Source organism: Perna viridis, chromosome 11, assembly GCF_037379345.1.
Source record: "Perna viridis isolate PV_CMFRI_1.1 ecotype Kerala chromosome 11, ASM3737934v1, whole genome shotgun sequence".
Taxonomy (NCBI): Eukaryota; Metazoa; Mollusca; class Bivalvia; order Mytilida; family Mytilidae; genus Perna; species Perna viridis.
Genome location: NC_142455.1, coordinates 31433345 through 31455563, shown reverse-complemented (window position 1 = coordinate 31455563; position 22219 = coordinate 31433345). Strand labels below are relative to the sequence as shown.

Genomic DNA, 22219 nt, shown 5'->3' with positions numbered 1-22219 from the left:
ATGCAATACTTTTTCATAAAAATTTGATATAAAACTGTTCCAAATTTGATGAGTGTAGCATTTACCTTGCAAAACTGTTGAGAAAAAATGACCCCAAAAAGGTCTATTGGAAACTGAAAGTAATTAAAAGTAAACCTTGATAAGATAAACCAATAAACTACCATATTTTAGCATTTGAAATTTTTGGATTAACTCTATTAAATCTAAGACCATCAACTTTAAAGACGAAAATATTAACAAAATTTATTTTCAGATAAATAACAAATAATTGTCAGTTCTCTGTTGCATTTTTCTCTCATGGCTCACTTATGATTATTTTGTAGGTAATTGTAAATTCATGAAGATAAAAGTATTCCAGATAAATACTGATCCATCATAGTATGATCATGTATATAATTGTCTGACATTCCTCAATCTTACAGGCATCTGTAATGTTATAAAAACAAATACAACTTATTTTCTAGGGCAAGAATGTTGTGAAAATAAAGTCAGACTTGGGTTGTTAGGCAGATCAAAGTCCTATAACTTTAAGTGGTTGAAATGTAGAATCATTTTGAATTTAAAGAAGAAGGGAAGAAAAATTAAAGACAATAAGAGATATGTCAGGGAATTTGTCATAAGTTGTCCATAATAAAGATAAAAATATTAGGTTAAAATACCTGCTCCCCTTACCTCAAACCCTTCTAAAATAGAAATAATGAATCTTATCAAAGGACAAACTTGTGTTTTCAGGAACAATAGTGATAATGTATGGAAAGAATACTTAAGCTATTAGTAAAAATGGAAACAAATAAAAGTTATATGTAAATATAAAAAAAAATCTAGAAGGATATGAAGGGAGAAACCTTTAGAATCTGATCAGACCAACATGTTGTTCTAGGATGACAATGTTTGTTTTTATATTACACTAATAAGGAAATGATATTTAAGCCCTAAAGGGAGAAATATTTGGATGACACAGTTATTGTCAGATTTTATGTTCAGAGGTGTGGTTAAGATGTTATTGACATGGGTTATTGCCCTTGGGGACAGGAAGCTGCTTAGTATCACATGTTTTTGGGGTCACAGAGGTCAAGGAAAGTGATCAGAATGTACTTGATATGAATTATAGTAAGTCATTTTAATTCATTTTTTTAATAAATGCATATATGCATGATAGATAGTTGCATTTTAATTTCCTAAAACTGAATCTTCTTGAAGTTTTTTTAGTAGTATATTTACATGTATGAGAACTTTTGAAAGATAACTTCAATTTTTAAATTGATAAATATAAGTATTTGTTAGTTCAGGGGTATAAATATTATACCATGATCTTTTAATTGAAAGATATAAAAACTAACAGAGTTTCTTTGTATAGAAAGTAAAGTCGCAGCCATTGTCATCATCTTGCAAAATTTCACAGAAGTGATCTCACATGGAGTGTCTATACAGTGATGTCTGTCTTAACGAAACCAATTTTTGATTGTAAAATGTATTCATTCTGAGGAGTTGTCTGATTTACCCAGGTTCAAAATATATTTACATTGATATAAAGTGTCTGGTTTATGTAGGTTTCAGATTCTTCACTGTAGCCATGTTTCTCTGTTTTCTTTTCTTTTCTTTTCTTTCTTTTTTTTTTTTTTTTTTAATTTTTATCCAAAGATTGCACAAATTTGTCTGGTCATTATGTTTGACATCTTTTATGTCATTCATTTGAGATAGAAAAGCTAACTTGTTCAGTTACCAAATTAAAAACACACTGTGTAATGTCAGAAATGTTCCTTTGTTATATTGCAGAAAGATAATGATTGCTTAAATTATGTGATGGAGAATAGTACACTGCAAAACAACTTAGTTTTTATGTAGAACTGGTATATTTTGTAGTGAAAAACATAGTGGTATTAAAAGGGGTCAAACGGCAGTTCCCATCATTGTTATGATCAGCCTGACATTTTCCAGACTACTCTCCAGGGTGGTCAGTATCATTACACATATCAGTCCATAATGACCACCTGGAGGTCAGCAAGATAAATGTGTATTGCCTTCCTCTCACCAGAGGTCACTAGCACCATTACCATAATATCCATTACTAAATGGCTGATTTGGTGTATGATGTATGAAGTATTCACTGCCAAAATTTTAATGAACCATGATATTAACTTGTTATCAAACATATTGTCTGTCAGCAGTTTGGTTATGAACTTTAGAGGATTCTTTGTTTTTCATCTAATAGTCCAGTGTAGAGTTACTACAAAGATTACAAACTTAGATTAAAAATAGCACCTCTTTCTATGTTATGTCAAACAGGAATGTGCAAAGCCAGAAAATGTTAATAGATTGATCATTATCAATTTTGACATCCATTATACATGTTCTTCTTTCTTTTTAAGTATGCCTGACCCAACACTTATACATGTATGGTAAGAACTGCTCTGTAAAAAATCAGACATTGGAATCTTGACCTATATTTTTATGGAATATTATGGTTTTAGCTAGACCATAGAGTCTTGACCTACTTTTTAAGCTATCAGTTTTTGTTGTCCTTGTCTTGTTTTCTTGTGTCTGACACTGGTTTCCCCTCATGAAATATTGGTAAAATGTTCTCTCTTGGAATTTCTGAAGTTAACTGGAACATAACCAGGTTGACAATCCGTTTTTCATGTACTCCCCTTGTTGTCTACTGTGCCTTACTTGGGATACTAAAAGGAATACAAATATTGATGAACTATAATGGTTTTATGTCTTTAGGGTCCTTCAGTCTACTTTATCTGTCTGGGAACAGTTTGATGATATTAAACCATGTCTTGTTATAATTATTGGATAATGTCAGATAGTTTGAGATGATGCTGTAAATAAGGGCTTTATGGAAATAGAAATTTTACTGCATAGATGTGGCCTACTTAACCAGTACGAAGTCTACACCTAATTTAGGGTAGTTCACAAGGTCCAGCAATCTAGGTTATAATTTTTTTTTAGATCTATGTACACAGTGGTTTTCAAAAAGTTAGAAATGTATAGTAATCTCACATAATGAAGTTCATGTTTTCTAATTTCTGTTAACATTTTACATGTACTTTTGAATTGATTAAAGTGCTAGCACATTCTGGACTGTATAACATGAGTTTAAGGGTTAAGTGGTTCTTGATCTTTGATTAATGTTAACATTGCATGGGTAACTGATATTGTTGTATTTTTTTTAGTATTTGACCTTTGTGTTGAACTATGATTCTTTGAAATTTTACATAAATTTGTCAATATATTATGCATTAAGTCATCTGAGTAGAGAGATGTAATTTGTGAGAAGAACATTGGTCTAAGAGTCAGTTTAGAGCATTGGCTCTGGCATGAATGGTCATGATCTACCATTGTAGAGCTGACTGTCTGAAAACTGTCTGTCTGTCTGTCCAAACTGATAAAATTCTAAGTGAATTGACATCTTGATGAAAGCAATGGAACTGAATGACCAGTACAACTTTTTAAGTGTTGTCCTAAAGACCTAGTGTACTTGAAGCAACTAGCAGAATACTTTTAAGTTTTACAGAACATCTGAATTCTCTATGTCTAGATGACTGACAATTTGTCACCAGTTATCAGGAGATCTCAAGCATTCTGTCCAGTTCAGTTTCAGTACATGTAGATGAACTCTAGTAAATTCCTTTAAGAAATGTGTATTGGTTTAGCCTTCTGTCCAGTTCTCTGCTGATATAAGTACATGTAGCTAATATGAACTTTATTAAACAGAGATTGAAATTATTACAAGTACATTTTATGATGTATGAATCCTCAGTATGAAGTTAATTTGAATGCTCTCTTAACATGTCTAACTCATCAATCAAACTCCAGTCATTATACAACATAACTTATACTGTCAGGATCCCTTGTAATGGTCAATCATCTAATATAATTATAATATCTTAATTATTATTGATAAATTGTACTTTTTATAGGTCTAATCCTGCTGTTATTGTGGAAATGTATCAGGCTCCAATTTTTATTGGCATTTTGTATCAATCATGGCTTTGACTTTATATCAAACTTTTTATATGATCTGAAATATCTTGCTTGGCCATAGTCCAGTAAAAGATTAGTTGGCTTTGATTAGTATGTCAGCAATGAGTCACTGCCCAAATAGTTTCAGTGATTATATTAAGTAAGTATCCATGCACTGTAGTGGTCCAGTAGAGTATTTTTGTACTATTATGGCAATGATTTTGATGCAGAATTTATCCAACAAATAGTGTTGAATGAAAGCTACAATATGACTAAATATTCATTTGATTTTAACAAGCTTTCGAGTTCCTGTTGGTAGTAAGCAAGTATGGTACTTCAGTGACTGTTTTCTGACATTTGAATATGAATTGTATTAAGCTTGAGCTCACTGCAATAAGCATACATTACCCAAACTATTCCATTACTATGGGAATGATATATTAATGTGAATTTAAAGCACTACATCAGAGTGAATTCAGCAGTTTTTTACAGCCTTGAGAGCATCCTTGGCCTGAAGTTAACCCAACCATCTATCATCATATCATCTCTGTTTTGTCCATTAGTATATCTCTGTGTTACTGGGGAAAATATGTATTTTGATTGATTCTGGGGCATGGCAGGATAGTTTAGTTATATTCTCTTGGATTGTTAGGAATCTGTCTGGTGGTCACTGACTCTTGGGTCTCATACAGTGGTATATGATTAAACCACTTGTGATTTGATATCAGAGAAAATTTCATTTTACTATTCAACTCAGTGATTGCGTTCCTTGGCAGATAGATGGTTGTCTATGGCAATGATGACAAAGGCCTAACTTCAGTATTTATTGAGAGTAAGGTGGCCTTGGAAATCAAAGAATCCTGATTCACATGTGTTTAAAATATATTCCCTTTGACCTCTTAACAACATTGTATTCCATACATGTGAAACAGTTCCAATTAATTTCAGTAGTATCAGTATACAATACAGTTTTTATCATAACACCGTTTACATTTTATGTTTTCAGGATTTGGATTCCGATGGCACAGACACGGTACGAAGAAGAAACAAAACAGTAGTCACACCTAAGATGGCCATGGAGAGCTTTAGATTCTCTTTCCTTAATTCTGATGGTTTGTATACTAATGTCAAATTACATCTTACTGATGGAATAAAAACAGGATAAATGTTCACTGGCAGTAAAAAAGTTAGCTGAATATTACCATGCCTACAACAATAGTTTACTGCCTAAATATCACTAGGATAAAAATCAGGATGAATAAACTGAAAAAAATGAAGTCTTATAGATAACACAAGATTGGTTTATGGAGACCTATCCACCATGAGTCAATCACACCAAGGATATTATGCTTTATTGAGACCTATCCATCATGAGTCAGTCACACCAAGGGTATTATGGTTTATGGAGACCTATCCATCATGAGTCAATCACACCAAGGGTATTATGCTTTATTGAGACCTATCCATCATGAGTCAGTCACACCAAGGGTATTATGGTTTATGGACACCTATCCATCATGAGTCAATCACACCAAGGGTATTATGGTTTATGGAGACCTATCCATCATGAGTCAATCACACCAAGGGTATTATGGTTTATGGAGACCTATCCATCATGAGTCAATCACACCAAGGGTATTATGGTTTATGGAGACCTATCCATCATGAGTCAATCACACTAAGGGTGTTATGCTTTATGAAGACCAATCCATCATGACTCGGTCACATCAAGGGTTTTGGTTTTGGTTTATGGAGACCTTCTGTCTCCATCCTAACACTTTATAAGTTTAAGCATCTTGTTGTCAAAGAGAAATTACCCTGCAGCCACATTGTAGAAAATCTTGGATAATGTGCTGATAGATGAGAATGGATCAACATTAGGTATCAGTCTTGTATTACATATTCCTGAGCGGGTGTACGTTAAAACATGGAGGCTAAAAAATATAATGCGCTTCCTTTTTGCCTTTTCCTGTTTTTGTTTCTTGGCAAATGACTATCATTTTTTATTAAAAGTATGGGGTAAATATCAAGCAATGACACATAAAACTTGTTTTTGAGGAAAACAGTATTTTCATGAAAAATAATGCATCAGAAAAGGGGTCTATTTTATGAACTCAAAATAAAAGTGAAAGTAGAAAAAAGTCTATTTTTATTTTGACCTGCCTTGTGTACCAAAGTTCGTGCCTTTTTTTCTAAAATGGACCTAAAAATTATTTTTGACATTTCCTTAATTGAAAAACATGGTCAAAAGTTAGATTGAAACTCCTTGTCTATTTTTTAAAAAAATCATGAAAATTTAAGATATACTATAGAAGCCTATGGGGGGCAAAGAATACAAGACTGAGACCATTACTGCGCTGTTTTATTATCTTCTCTTGGCTGATCATGTCTCTCAGTGTCAATACACAGCAGATAAGTTTGTTCTCACTTGAGTGTGAATGGCTTCTTTCCTCTGACATGTTTCTAGAGCAGACTATGACCTGAGGAAAAATACTTGATCTCTAGACAACCTCGACACAGTTTAATCATGATACATGTACTAACAAAACTATTAATTTGTATAATGAATTACTTCAATATCCTTTACAACATGTATATTTAATCCACATAACCAGCTTGTTAAATTATTTTTGTAAATTTTCTAATCTTCTGAATCAAACTGATTATGAGAGCAAAACAGGGTTTTTTTTTTTAAACATGTAAAGTATGTTTGCTGTTTTTTGTTTATTATTTTCTTTTTGTATTTATATGGCATACTTTAGGCATTATAAATGCTGAAATGTATATTATTTGAAGGGGTCCATCCCTGAATGAACCACAATTCTGACGACTCTTGTTGAATACTCCAGTTGATATGGTCCGATATTGTACTCATTATCTAGTGGTACTTCACATATGAAAATATTATTAATACATTAATTATAATCTGTTTTAATGAAATTGTACTTTTGTGTATTTCATCGTTACACATGCTGTTTCACACTCAAATTGAATAATGTTAAATTACAATGGTTGCTGTTCATGATTAAAACCCCACAAAATAATAATGATAGCCCTTACTAATGTTTAACAGTCTTCCCACTGACTGGGGACACCATTGTCTATCAATTTTCTCATAGTGTAATATGAAGGATAGTCATCTTTATTTCATGGGTCAGACCTTTTTCTAACTTCCCAATACAGACTAGTACAGTTTCTCATCATTTTTTGAAGGTTGATACCTAAAAAGTTGTATACTCTAAAGGTTCAGATTTCATAGATATCAATATTATGGTTTGTGAAATTGTGTTGAGTTTTGAGTTCCTGGATTGAAGTTTAGAATCTATGTTTTTAATGGATCTTTAATATTTTGATGGGATGTTAAATTTGTTTTTCGACCAAACCACCGAAACCACAAAAAAAAAAAATTGGTTCCCAATAAACAACAGGCCTTTCACAGTTCTTGTCAACCTATTGTACTCATAAAATATGTAAATAATGATAGTTCTCTAAAATGGCTGGTACCATTAGTATCTCCCTACAATTGAATCATGTTGGCTGAAATATAGAAATTCTGGAAACTCCTCTGTTAAAAACATCATTCTAAGTTATCCTTGCGTTTGATCATTTTCCTAGTTTATTGATATTTCTTAATTGTAGGTGGGTATTAAAATTCAATAAACTATGGCAGTATAACTTTATATTGCTGTTTAATTATAAGTGCTTCCTTGTTGGTTGTTGTTTTGAGCCAATTTATGGAAGACCTAGATATGGAAACCTCTATTGGATCTAACCACGGCAATCATCCATCTTCTCCAGTTTTCCTTAACAATCTCTGAATGATCAAATTTGTCAATATAAATAAGTTCCTGGACTAGATCGCCACGGTGACGCCAAACTGAATTGATCTGGACATTTTACACAAAAATCAATCACTATGGTGAACAGGATTTCGTCATAGCAACAGTTTTATAGAATGCACCATTAATTTTCTCTAAGGTTTTGTGGTTTACTGTAATGTTTTGCAGAAGACATTACACTTTATGACTCAACAGTAATAACAAAGTTTTGATAGTTCCTAAAGTCACTGAAGCATGACCCATTGTCTTATTATTACCTTATTTTTAAGTTTAATTTGCATACATAGTTAAGTAATGATGAATTAATGTTTTCACTGAATTATTAGGATAAAACGTATCAGGTAGGTTCTTATCTTCTACTGATATGTAGTCCTAGCTGAGTCCATGTCTAAATTCTCTCTCAGATTAAAAAAAAATAAGAGTCATTTCTGAATTTCTTTCCAAATTTCCACTTTTCTCGCAATGTCCATTTCCCCATCTTCTTGATATATTTTATGAACTGGTCAACCATATTCAGGAGTTATGGCCCCTTGTTTTGCACATTATAAAATTGGAATGTTTGAATATCTGAAACCACCAGATGAATTTCCTGAAGTTGTCAGGCAGAAGTGTCAGTGATATGTAGACTCTCTTTTTTCCATATCTTTGATCTAACATTGACTTTCATAATATTATTTTAGATCATTCTTAGCTTTTTATATACTTTGATATTTTTAACAGTACTTTTACCAGAAGTTTTCAAGGATTTCATTTGATGTAAAAGTATAGTAGACTGATAGGAGTTATGATATTACAAATCATGAAGCCCATAGAAATAAATGATAACATTTTTGTCCTGAGATCAATGTGTTTTGAAGTACTGTAAAATGCATTTTTGTTGTGTATTTATTTTTGCCATAAAAGCTCAAAAATAGTACCTGGGAAATTGGCTTTACACAATATATAACACTTATCATTTTTTGAAACTGGATGAATCATGTCTTAAGTCGAAACTACTAGTATATAATCAGATGTAACTCATCAGACACTGACTGTCAGTTTATTTATTATTCTTTAATTATCTACTAATTACTGCCTATTAATTGATTGATAGATGATTAAAGTTGGCTCAGACTCAGTAGATGAAACTTACAAGTGGATGCTATTTTGATACATTTTTGTATTGGGTTTGAACATGTCCACTTCAGTAGTAGACTTCTTAGAGATCACTTGATGCCTTTCTGTTCTCAATGTTTGTTTAGTTAGTTGCAGAGTTGCTTCTTTTAATATATTTTTTTCCTTCATAATTATTTTCTATTGTAGCCCTGCAAAACAAAAGTCAGGAGTATAGGTTTCTGTCTGTCTATCTATCTATCCATCTGTTCATCATAATGGTAATTGCAAGTCTTTTTTCTTTACTTCTTGGTGGATATTTATGAAACTTTCAGCTGTTAGGTTCCTGTACAGACTTGCTAATACTGTCAAGTATCTATGTGTTATCCTATTCGAAGACAGTACTGTTAGACCATTTGTCTGCTCTTTTATTGTTTCATTCCTGTAACCTTGCCTGATTGAATGTCAATCTGGATGTTGCTGAAGCCCGTGGTCTGTAAGGTCATGAAGTTAAGGTGTTTTGTAGAATGATTCTGGCTTTTTCTGTGTATTTTTTTCTTTTATTTCACACATGCAATACTGATGTTCTGCTATCTACATACTAATTTGGGATCCTGCCAAAGGGAAATCTATTTGAATGATTTTGACAAATGACTGAAGTTGAAATCTAAAGTAGTTTCTGACTGTTTCTAAATATAACTAAATGCAGCTGTGTTTTTAGCCAAAGTTGAGAGAGTGTGCTACTGCTTTGTTTCAGAAGTAAACACACCAAAGGTTAAATTACTTCCTCTCATCCCTGATTTCCCATCCTTTTTATTCTATTAATTGATGATACCTTTAGAAAACACCAAAATACTGTTGTGCCAATGAAAGGGGGATATCCAAAACAATAAGCATATTCTAAAACACATAAATGGACATGGACAAACAAAAGTTAAAATATGCACATAGATGAGCAGAACAAACCACACAAAACACACTGTGGGCCGCCTTAGTGGTCTCAAGGTACCAGGCACACCATGAGTGTGGGAGGTTGTGGGTGCGATCCCTGCTGAGTCACATTAAAGACCTTAAAATTGGAGGTCACTGCTTCTCTGCCCAGCACACTCTGTTTCAGGTGGTAGAATGAATACTGGTTGGCTTAGGGTCAAAGTAACATGTCTGTGTGGGGTGGTATGCCTACATGCAGGCTGCTGTTTCTGTGAGCTAGCATGATAAAAATCCATCTCAGCTTGTGGGATTAGTACAGGGCAGGGTCTGCTGAATTGGTCAATTATTCTCATCCTGAAATGCATGGAATATTTGCTGAGGATGTTTAACCATAATCAATCAATCAATCATCCAAAAAAATCAGATATATAGATTGCAGCTTTCCAAATGTATATGCATAGGTATGCCGTGTCCCTCAACGTTAATTCTATAGAATATGATCTTAAAGCTCATTGATTTTAACTCACTGCACAATACCATCTAAATATTTGAGGTCATAACAAAAGCTATCTAAACCAACCCAATAGTGTACATAAACTGGGGACAAAATCATAATTTGAATTGCTACAATTGTTGAGAAAAAATATTGCAAAACTTCAGCAGTTGTTTGTTGCTAATGTAATACTGTACATACATTCAGTGGATAGGTTTTAGAGTGCAAAATGTTATACTTTTAATTCCAAGCAGTCTTTAATTACATGCCTTTTTGAAATGCAAGTAACTTGGAACTTTATTATAGTAAAAAAATCTTTTTGGACAATTAGAACTAGCAGTGAATTCTGAATATAAACTATTTGGAAACATCAGGCTGTACTTTATATAAAGTTTAAGTATAGACATACAGGAAAATGAGACTGGTCTTCACTGTACTACAAGAAAGTGAAGTATTTCTGCACAATTTTTTTTACAAATCTTCTTATTCATTTCTTTTTACAAACCATAGATTTTTAAGGATTATTGCAGTTGGTATGAGCCCTTTACACCTGGCTACCAGAAATAGAACTGATCACTTAAACAGATTTCACTTGGCATTTCTCCTCATTTAATGAAATGATCTTCAGTTTGCCAACTGAGTAATTAGTTTACTAATTTTCCATAAGGTTTTCATTACATGAAATCCTCTTTGATCAATTTAATGCTATGTAGTATGTGGGTGAGTTAGATGCTTTGTGTTAGGATTTGACAAAGGCTTTCAATATATTTATCTTGACTGAATTTCCTGAAATGATTTTGTATTTATTCTTTGTCAGTTGTTTTGACTGAAGGTTTGATGCTTTGTTTTCTTGGTTGGATTTTATGAACAAAAGATTGTGTAAGGTTAGTTTCTGAACTACTCTTGATTGACCTTCTTTTGGTGTGACTGGACCTTAGTTTAGAATCAGTTCAGGAGTTGGTGCTGGGTTATTTAATTGAAGTCTTTTCTGGTTAGTAAAAGGAGCTAAACTGAAAGTTTGATTTCAAATATTTGAGAAACATAGCATGCTTATGTGTAAAAAATAACTTTCTAATACATTTTTTGCAATGATTTTTTAATCAGTATTCTAAATTGAAAGTCATTTCAACATTTATATACATGATATGAAAAGATAATACCTGTTATTTTTTTGTGGACATTTACTGGTTCACCAAATGTTAACTACTATTTGTGTTTACTTCTAATTATATATATTTTTTGAATGACAAGAAATTTAATTTCATTAGAGTAATAATAAATGTCAGAATCTCATGAGGAATCCTGTGTTTCCTGTTTTAGAAAATTTAATTTCCAATTAGAATAACTTTTATGAGTATCCTAATTTCAATATCCCCCAATGTGAAAATATGCTTTGCCAATCATTGGATTATATTACCTCAAATTGAATCTTCCTATTACCCAAGCATGATAGTCAGTTCTCCTTTAGTACAGTTGCTAATTCCTTAAATGTCAATCTTCTGCAGGAAGAAAACAAGATCCAATTTTCAAGGTTTTAAAAAATCTTATAATGGCTTGCGTAACAAATCGATTTCGAAATTTCCAAGTATTCTGCATAAACTGTCAGTAATAATGGGCTTTGTAAGCTAATTCCCACTCTAATTCCAAAGACATGAAATTCTCGACTCATCTTTATGGCAAGAATGTTATGAGGGTTTAAGGCAGTATTAGCTGATGCTGGCTTTCATTCTTAGAATGTTCAAATCTGCCTCAATTATTGTTCAGTATTTGACCTGATTAGAATCCAAAGGACACAGATTAGTGGAGAAGATCAAATCCTTTAGAAATGTAACATTCCAGGGTTATAAACCCCAGTACTACAGAGCTGTATCTGTTTTGGAAAGGATAGTAATATTCACAATGTTGTTTATCTTTATAATTTCAGAAAATCAGGATGTCAATTTCGATGCAATTCTTGGGGAATTATGTGATCTTGAAATGCAACTAAACACAACAGAACATGAACTAGATCGTAACAATATGGGTCTGGTAAAGGATGAACACAGGGACAGTGGCAATGACTTGGCACAATCAGAACTTGACGCACTGGCTTCAGAAATTACACAAAGTTTAGGATTTAGACACAGTTTACCTTACGGAGATTTAGAATTATTACATGATCAGTTTCTCACACGACGTGGATCATGTTCTGATGCACAAGACATTGGTGAGACAGATTCTGCCTTCTCTGAGAATGCTTCGCTTCCTTCATCTGAATCCTTCACTTCCATGGTGACTGTTTCGTCGTCTGCTGAGGCATCCAGTTCTGGCTCAGGAGATTCAGCAAGCATGACCAGTACTTGTACAGTGACACCATTTGCAGCACAGATCTCTGAAGTAAGTATTCAGGGGAGGTAATTGGTACTTGGTTTTGGTTTAGTAGGTATAAAGGGATGGTTTGGTTTGTTGTTGACAATCCCTTGGTGTTTTGGTATTTAATCAGGTATATAACTGCATGAACAGTTGTTACATTTGACTAGGTACTTTCTTATTGAAAATTTTGTATTGCTTAAAAGTGTGAACATTTAAACTAGCAGGGGATCCAACTTTAAAATCTGTTGGGTTGAATATTTGGTTATCAGTATAGAGTTTAATAGTTTATTTGGTGCATTTTATACATACACATCATTAAACCCATCAAATTATACTGGTTACACCTAATTTACAGTATGTAAACTATTGCCTCCATCAAATAATTAAACAAGGGACTGAATTAAAGTTAATCACAGGAGGTTATCAATTAGCTGATCAACAGGACAGTGTCAATTAGTCCCCACCTGTCTTTGACATGTGCTAATGTAGTTAGTTAATGGACTGAGCTGGTTATGGACTGAATTTAATAAAGTTTGTGGCTATTATGGGATGGATAAACAGTTTCACTGCTATTGCTGAATGGTTAGACAGGTGATAAAAGAAAATTTAATCTATTTCAAACTGATAGTAATCTAACTGATTAATTGAAAAGGGGGGGAGAAGATGAGGTCAACAAAGTAGACTTTAATGTGCACCCTTTCTTTGACCATGGTCACAGGTTCAGACTTCCAAATTCAACCCACACACATTGTGCCTGTTTAGGTACCTTTCAACATTTCTGTCGCTAAAGACCGATATAAGGATAGAGCTATTTGTAGTAAAACAACAACATACTTGATAATACACCCCTATGTTGTTGAATGGGTGATGTATCGACCAACAGGAAACTCCTTAGAACACACGCTCAGTGCCTTCCTTAAGTACAAACAATCATTTCTAAATTAAATAGGTCATTCCCAATGATTAAGGGCCACTTAAATAGGTCATTCCCAATGATTTAGGGCCATTCTTGTTTCAGTTATATAGAACTTTGCTCTAGCTTCTACCCTTTTATGTGACTGTCATGTATGAAAGATTTCTATTGTGTTGACCAAGAACCAAAGAGTTGAATTTGTTCTTTGAAGATGTTTAAACTTTAAAAACTTGTTGTGATACCTACCAGTTTATATATTTCTTCAGAATTATTCCACTGCAAAAATAAATTCTAGTAACTGATATTCTTTTCACCTAATGAAGTTTCATAATGGTCCAAGATCAGATTAATACAGCTGATGCCTCATGGGTACTGTATTACGTAATGATGGTAATGATAATATGTGGCTCCAACAAGATCCATTGTCACACTTTGTATTCCTTGCGGTCTTGTTCTATAATTATCCTGCTTCAGCAGTTCTCTTTGATTTTCCTTGTTTATTATGTAAAAGTTGTAATAAAAATGATATTTAGTATGAATAATTGAGAAAGGCTTAGAGCAGATTCTGACCAAGCTTTGAGTACCTAAATGTGTATTATGATTAAATGAAACAGTTCCTAGTCTCTAAAGGACTTTCATAACAATTTTGGGGATGGTCATTTAAACATTTTCTCTAAGATCTTACAGGAACATTACATGTTCAATTTACTGCTTTTTAAGTGACATATTTTCACAATTTTAGATCTGTAAATTATCACATAATCTTAAAGCTTCTGAATATTAATATTGATGCATCTTGTTTGTTATGATCTGGAAAAAATATGCAAAAAAATTTCACATCTCAAACAGCTGAATTAATGTGCAATAAACACAGCCATTAAATATTATCAAACCTGTCGTTCCTACTAGGCACAAGATCTGTATGCAGATTATTAAAGCCTGGTTCCCTATGGTAATGTACAAAAGCTGTCGTGCTTCAATGATCACTCAGAGACTGTGATTATGTAACAGGCATAATCAGGGATATTTGGTATGAATTATTGATGCTGAGCTTGCCAAAGTGTCTTACTGCATCATATTTGAAGAGTCTTTCATGTATTATCAAATTTATGTAAAATTAGCCTTGTAGGGTAATGAATATTCAGTACGGTAATGAATATTCAGTACTGTCTAGCTCTACTTTAAATCAAGAAATTTCCTTTGAAGGGGGTCAGTAACTTATAATACTGAACATTTTGTTGGGTCTTTACTTTCTACAGATGAAGTCCTATATATGGTCAAAACAAAATATTTTACTTTTGGAAGTTGGGCCTCTAATGATAGAATTTAAAGCTTATCCCTTGAAATAGTGTAAATCAGATCTGTAAACCTGAAGAAGGAATCTATATCAGTCTGCTCATTCATAGTTCAGCCTCTAGCCTAAACCCTCACACCAGCTGTTCCTTTGTATGGCCTCTAGCCTAAACCCTCACACCAGTTGGGTCTTCGTATGGCCTCTAGCCTAAACTCTTACACCAGTTGTTCCTTCGTGCAGCCTCTACCCCAAACTCTCACACCAGTTGGTCCTTCGTATGGCCTCTAGCCCAAAGCCTCACATGAGTCATTCTTTCGTGTAGTCTCATGCCAAACTCTCACACCAGTCATTCCTTTGTACAGCCTCTAGCCCACAGTCTCACACCAGTTGTTCCTTCATACAGCCTCTAGCCCAAACCCTCACACCAGTTGTTCCTTTGACTACAAAAGTCTTCAGGGACAAAAGTTGTCTGATGACTCCTTGTAAGAGTTATTGCCCTTGAAAGGGGAAAATGACTTTTTTGTAACAGTTTTCAGTCGATATCTTGAAAAGTATGACAGATTAAAAGAAACTTTCAATTGTTGAAATGATCCTTATGATAAACTCTACCAAAGACTTCTTGAGTCAGAATTGTTGGACAACTTCTTGTTAAATTTATTGCCTTTGAAAGGCAAAATTCAACCAGGTGGTCAATTCAGACTCCTGGGAGCCTCTTGTTTTAGGGCGAAATGACAGGGCAGAAACCAATGTATCTCCCACACTGTCCCATAGTAATACTGATTTAATACCCTACTCCAGTTATTAACCCATCCTCTCCTCCATTATTTCACTAAGTTGTTTCATGGTGACTGTATTTATCTATATGATTGCTCTTGTTGTTCCGGAAGGTCCATACATGTCGCTGTTTTGTTCCTGAGGGTGTAATACCTTAATTATCTCCTTTTCTTTACAGAAAATTACATAATCATCATTATAACCAATTATTTTCTATATGAATTATTGAGCAGTGCTTGTAGCAGGTTCCTGCTGTGTTTTGAGTGCTTTTTCATATTTTATTCAATAATTCAGTGCATTGCCAGCAATATGAGATTACTGGATGTATGAAACAAAACAGATATTACTCAATTTTTGTCCAGTATGAACTGTTATTTTTACATTGCAGTTAAATTTCAATTATATGTACTACTTTTCTTGTCCAGTCCTCTGTGTATTTTTTCTCAGTGGTTTTGAATTTTGTAACTGAACATCAATATACAAGAGTAATCATCAGTCCAAATGGTAATTGTATGCTCTGATTTTATATGAAAAACAACAACCAGCTTTGGAAATTAAGGGTAACAATAAAATTACCGAACACTAATCTGATCTGAAAGGAAAGAATGATTTTTCACTTCAGTTGAGATTTACCTGGAGTCACAATTGTGGTAAAAAAATATTTTAAACCTTTTTCTCAAAAACCTTAAAAAAAATAAAACAAATGAACTTAGAAAAAGTTATTTTCTGTTCCTACCACTGTCTGTCCATCATTCCATTTGTCCAAATTATGTTGCAATTATCTCAACTCTCAATGAGTAGATTAGTAAAAAATTTTATGGCTTTATTTAAATATGGGATATATTGTAAGCGATTTTGTTTTCTGTCTAACATTTACTTCATGTATGAGCGGGGGTATACCTAGCACGACAACAACTTCTCGTTAGTGTATCGCTGAGTCTTTTGCACTGACTGATTTATTCTCACTTCCTGTATGAGCAGGGATATACCTAGCATGACAACAACTTCTCTTTAGTGTATTGCTGAGTCTGTTGTACTGACTGATTTATTCTCACTTCCTGTATGAGCGGGGGTATACCTAGTAAGACAACAACTTCTCAATAGTGTATTGCTGAGTCTGTTGTACTGATTGATTTATTCTCATTTCCTGTATGAGCGGGGGTATACCTAGCATGACAACAATTTCTTGTTAGTGTATTGCTGAGCCTGTTGCACTGACTGATTTATTCCCATCTCCTGTAAAAACCTGTTATATTACATTAGCTATGTTACGTCATTGTAAGGAATTCCCAGATTTTTATAAAGTTTTTTCTAAACAAATGAAATCCCATTAAATTAATCAACCAGTATTGTTAGTTCTTTTACTCTGATAGTTTTTCCAAACTCAAAATGATCCATCATATTTCCTGCTTATGTGATGGCTGTGAGTGAACCCTAATTAGGTTTCAATATGATTACATAACTCTGGCTGCTAAAATTCTACTCAGCTAATGGCATTATTACACTCATGGGTAGCTCCTATCAATTATGGCCTGAAATTCTGTAGGTTGTTGATATTTTTATTACTTCCACATCCTAGTGTTGGAGCAAAAGTTATATTTATAAAAACAAAATATGTCTATTTATGAAATTGAAAGAAAAGCCAATATATAAAATATGAGTAAAGAAATTACTTCCAGCTATTTAAAGCAATCTTTGTCATAATAAATCTTTCAGAATCAAGATAATTTGAATCCTTTTAAAATGTTCTTCTTTAACCTTATTATTAAGTATAAATGTTGATAGTATGGTAACTGATGGCTTACAGTAACTTGATATTATTGCCATAACAGCTACCCAAGTAAACTGGACATTCTATGTTTTCATGCATGCCATTGGTCTTTTTTCAGACCACCAGTATTGTTTTTTTTTCAGTAGCTGCACTGAATATATTGTACATATTACATTTTGTTTCTTTGTTACTAATTTTTAGGAACATGTTTTTGATTTTCAGATTTTTGTGCTATATTGGGAAATATTATTTTACATTATGATATTTTTGTAGATGCATGAACTGTTAATGTCTCAGTTGAGTTTGTTTGAAGAAGAACTCCAGAAAGAGAATTGTCCTCCCGTAAGTCACCTCCCTTGATTTGCCGTAGTGTGCACGTTACTCCCACTATCAGCATATTATTGCGTTGTTATTCTTCGACTTATTGTTCTCATACCAGTCTTTATCTTGTATCATTATCTAGTTTCATTACTCTCACAGACTTTAATATTGTATTGTATGCCTCATTTTTCTTTGATTTCCTTACATGTCTCCACCTTGTAGTATAATGTAACTTCATAACTCTCTCTGACTTCAATGTTGCATTGTAACTCTCATTGCATTTTGACTTACTTATGCCAGTTTTCATCTTTTAACATAACTTGACTTCATAATTTTCTCTGACTTCAATGTTACATCTTAACTCACGTTGTTCTATGACTCCTCGACAACAGTCTTTTATCTTGTAGTGTAGTTTTGATAACTTTCTTTTACCTAAGTGTGACTTCCCTCCCTGTATAATCTAAAGCCAGTCATTTTAGAGTATGCTAACCTAAAATTCAATTTTTGTAATATATAAGTCCTCACATGGCACTAGTTTGTATGTAATGCTATGCTAAAGACTTTTCTGCACATTAAAAAAAAGCTGTAATGCCAAACCTGTAATGCTTCACACAACAATGTCTTAATCTGAAAAAAATATATATATCAACACACAGCTTAATTTTGTTTGCAGGACTCTCTCATTTCAAAGCAAACTGGTATTTATTGATTTGGAGCTAGCTTCATGTTGTTTTCTCAGATGTATGATAAAAGTACTGTTTTTGTTAGTGATATTACTATCATTTACAATTGCTACACTGAATTTAGCCTCAGCTTAATCAAAAGTCCTCATTGCCTTGATATGTTATTAAAATGCTGAGGCAGAACTATTCTGGTGTTTACATAAGAACTTTATAGGAAGTTGAGTTTGGAGTTTTGATGAAGGATTGGAGGATTTAAACAAATCTCTTTTGTGAGATGTTAAGTGAAACTGACTTTGCTTCTGTTGTGATAGCTTTCTTAGTTAATATAGTGTCAAAAGTTATTTTTTTGGTTGATCTACTTACACTCTTCTTGGTCTGAAAAGGTGATTGGTTTGAAGTTTTTATATATTCTAAGTTCAATTTTCAAAGTTTGAATTTAAACGTATATTGTATTATTGCTTGTATTACACATAGTAGAACCCCTTGATGATATTTCAATAGTTTTGGTTTTTAGTACTTCTTGTATACAATTAGTTTTTGGATTTAGATCTTCCTATATGTTTAATTCTAATGCTGTTGATGAGAGGTTACTCCTTGAAACATGTGTGGTATTTAGTATAGATATAGGTACTACATTGATAATTTCTCCATTGTTTATCAGGACTTTTGATTGTTCTCTGTCACCACAGCATCCAGATGTTGTTCCTCTCCTAGATCCATCTTTTATATGATCATATAATTGTATTATTATTAACCATATTGTATATCAATAAAGTATTGTTTCTTTTATCTTATCTATCAAACATGATGTTGTATTTTTGTATGATCAATTAATACCTCCGCATGCTCTGCAATACAGATATACTAACCACTCAATGACGCAAGTAGTTTACCTGCTTTGTCTGCACTGATATCAAAACTGCTAGTTCTTAATGCACGTGATTTGATGCATGGTTGGAAATTATCTGCTTAAAGATTTACATGATATAATAATCATAGCCTTTCTGATTATGGGCGTATGTGAATGCTAGAATGTCATCTACTGCCTTGCATTGGCTCATGATGGTATTTGAGTTGCACTTTACAGTTTGACAACTAATCAGAAATGCTGCATAATAGTTCAGAAATTTGAAAATGCGATGAAATCTTCGCTCTTTTTATATGTACACTTTGAAAAAAATATTCAGTTTTTATTTTAACATTGTGTGAATGGAACATTGTGATGGAGCTATACTATTTCCATATCAACTTCTGATATGATAGTGATTCACCTGACACTACTTCCAAACATTTATATTATTGCAAAAAAAGAGAAAAAAGCATGGTTACTGAGCATTTCTTAATTTGAAAACCAGAGATCATTAACAAGCAGGGTTATGTTTTATACTTCAGCCAAAGACTGAAAGTGTAAGCTATACAAATGAAGCAGTTCTCATATGCCTATGGTAGAACAATGTTTGTCCTTTCATTTACTTCATTTCAGTCAAAGTTTTTTTAAAAATAACATATTGAAAAAAAAAAAAATTACTGTGAACTGTGAATTAAATGCACAGAATTGGTAACGTAACTATTGTAACCATAAATATACTCATTCCTGCCCTAGCATAAACACTTGGTATGGCCACTCTGGTATTAAATTTCTCCCTTTTAGAAAGAGGCAGGGCTGTATTAGTTTTTCATATGAAATGTAAATTGTATCTTTTTTCAGGAGGAACAGAAAGCAAGGATAAAGGCAGAGAAGATCCGAATAGCATTGGAAAAAATCAAAGAGGCTAAAATTAGAAAGGTATGATAGGTGACTGTATGTAGATTGAATTTAGCAATATCTGCAAACGGAAAAAGTACTTTGGGGTTTAATCTGTACCAGTATTTATTTGCTTTGTAAGGGTTTGGTTGTCAATTATTAATATTGTAAGGACTTTTTCAAGAAATTGGAATGTTTCTTAAAAGTACTTTTCATATATTTGCTTCCAGTAATGTCAGTAATGTTAATAATGACATTTCTTAAATGTCAGTCTAATAAATAAACAAAAACCTAAATCAATAATACGGGTAGGATATTTACTTTTTATCTGACATTTCTTTAATGTCAGTCATGACCTTTCCTGTAATGCCGTCTAGTTTAATCAATCATGGGTCTTCTTCTTAAAAGTACTTATTCATTCTTCTAGAAGGTCCAAGATGACATATTTTTTCCAAAGTCACATATGACATTTCTGTTAAATGAAGAGTGTGTGTCAAACTTGCTGCTTAAAGTAACCTTCCATTGTTTCTTACCTCGATTTCCCAGTGTGAGTCCCAGAGTCCCACTAATGGTTACATTAACATTATGTAGCTGTCAGTCTCAAAGAAATACATTCTTCTTCTATTGGAAGATGGAGAGTTACTTTTTGTAATTTAATTTTTTTTAAGTTGAATTTTGAAGTAGGACATGTGTAGATGAAAACGTAATGGAAGCTTACAACGGTAAATGAACAGTAACCATATTAACAATATTTTCCCTGTCACATAAATTTATGGCAAAAATCATTTACTATGGTTTATGTGATCAATTTCTATTTATTTTAGTTAAGTTCCATGTAACTCTCCATGATATTTTAGGCACAATTCCATACAAATATCAGGCAGTTACTGGTATTATAGTCAGTGTGTTTAACTGTTTATTGCTGAAACAGGCAATTAAGGGAATAATGAAGTGTGAAGGACATCAGGAGTTCCATTTGTTCTACATAGAAAACTGCTATTTATAAGTCCCCGAAATATCTTGGCAACTATAATGGCAAATATAGGATAAAGACAATTCAGGGTACTCTGTATAGTGATCTGCTGCTCAAACTTTAGGCAAAGTAATGTCACTGAGGTTTTCTTTAAATTGAACTGTATTGTATTATTGAACCTTGTATTTAGGGAGATTGTATTGGCTAACAATGTTCTGAAACACTCCACATTAGATTGTATTGGCTAACAATATCCCTAAATACTCCACATGAGATTGTATTGGCTGACAATGTCCCTAAATACTCCACATGTCATGAGTTTTGCATGAATCTTATATAAAATGTTACATTTGTACTACCAGGAAGTTTTTATTATGAAGTATGATTTATAGTCATATCTCTAAACTTTAGCTCATTTGGATTAATTGGAAAGAAATGATGATTTCCATTGTAAAGAAACACTTCCTTGAAAGGACATATTTAGTCAATTTGTCCTTGAAAGTCCTTGAACAACTTACGCATAAAAGAAGTTAAAAATGATTTATTTATGATTCAAAGCAGATCAATAAAAAATAGAATGATTTGTGGGACATCTTGATAAAATGCAAAAACATATTGAAGAAAATCATTTGATATAAAGGACTCGTATTGTTGGTGGACAATATGGGACATTGATTTGGTTCGCAAGAAAACTGATACTGTGTTTTATGATGTAGAATTTATTTTTGGCTTTATCCAACTTCATGGTTTTCTATGTACTTAGTTTATTGGGTTTCTTATTAATATTTTTTTCTGATTCTTTTGAAAACCAGATTTTTGGGTAACCGTGGTAAACAAGTTGAAGAAGTTCTAAGGAACCAATTACAATCATGATCTGCGCCCTTAATATTAGGCCAAATGTGAAAAAATATATGTTATGCCTTACATTTACTGTTCATCAATGATTTTTGTGAAAGTATCTTGTACAGTGCCATTATAATGAAACTGTTAGGAGCATACTATGGGTCTTGGTTAGCTGTTAGGAGGATGTAAGCTATACTATGGGTCTTGGTTAGCTGTTAGGAGAATGTA

At 32.8% G+C, this 22219-nt stretch overlaps 1 protein-coding gene across 19 annotated transcripts in view; it reads left to right on the top strand.

Moving 5' to 3' along the window:
• The window catches only part of LOC148603727 (uncharacterized), a 92983-nt gene that overhangs the window by 52012 nt on the left and 18752 nt on the right, over positions 1 to 22219 (top strand). For 14 of the 19 annotated variants that reach the window (XM_088552226.1, XM_088552224.1, XM_088552228.1 and 11 more), the window contains 4 exons: positions 4976 to 5081; positions 12248 to 12699; positions 17701 to 17769; positions 20140 to 20217. In XM_088552226.1, the coding sequence (XP_088408352.1) occupies positions 4976 to 5081; positions 12248 to 12699; positions 17701 to 17769; positions 20140 to 20217 (705 nt within the window). Of the gene's footprint in view, positions 1 to 1090; positions 1111 to 4975; positions 5082 to 11024; positions 11044 to 11064; positions 11315 to 12247; positions 12700 to 17700; positions 17770 to 20139; positions 20218 to 22219 lie in introns of those variants that run through there. The other 5 variants (XM_088552237.1, XM_088552239.1, XM_088552240.1 and 2 more) reach the window with 5 other exon arrangements.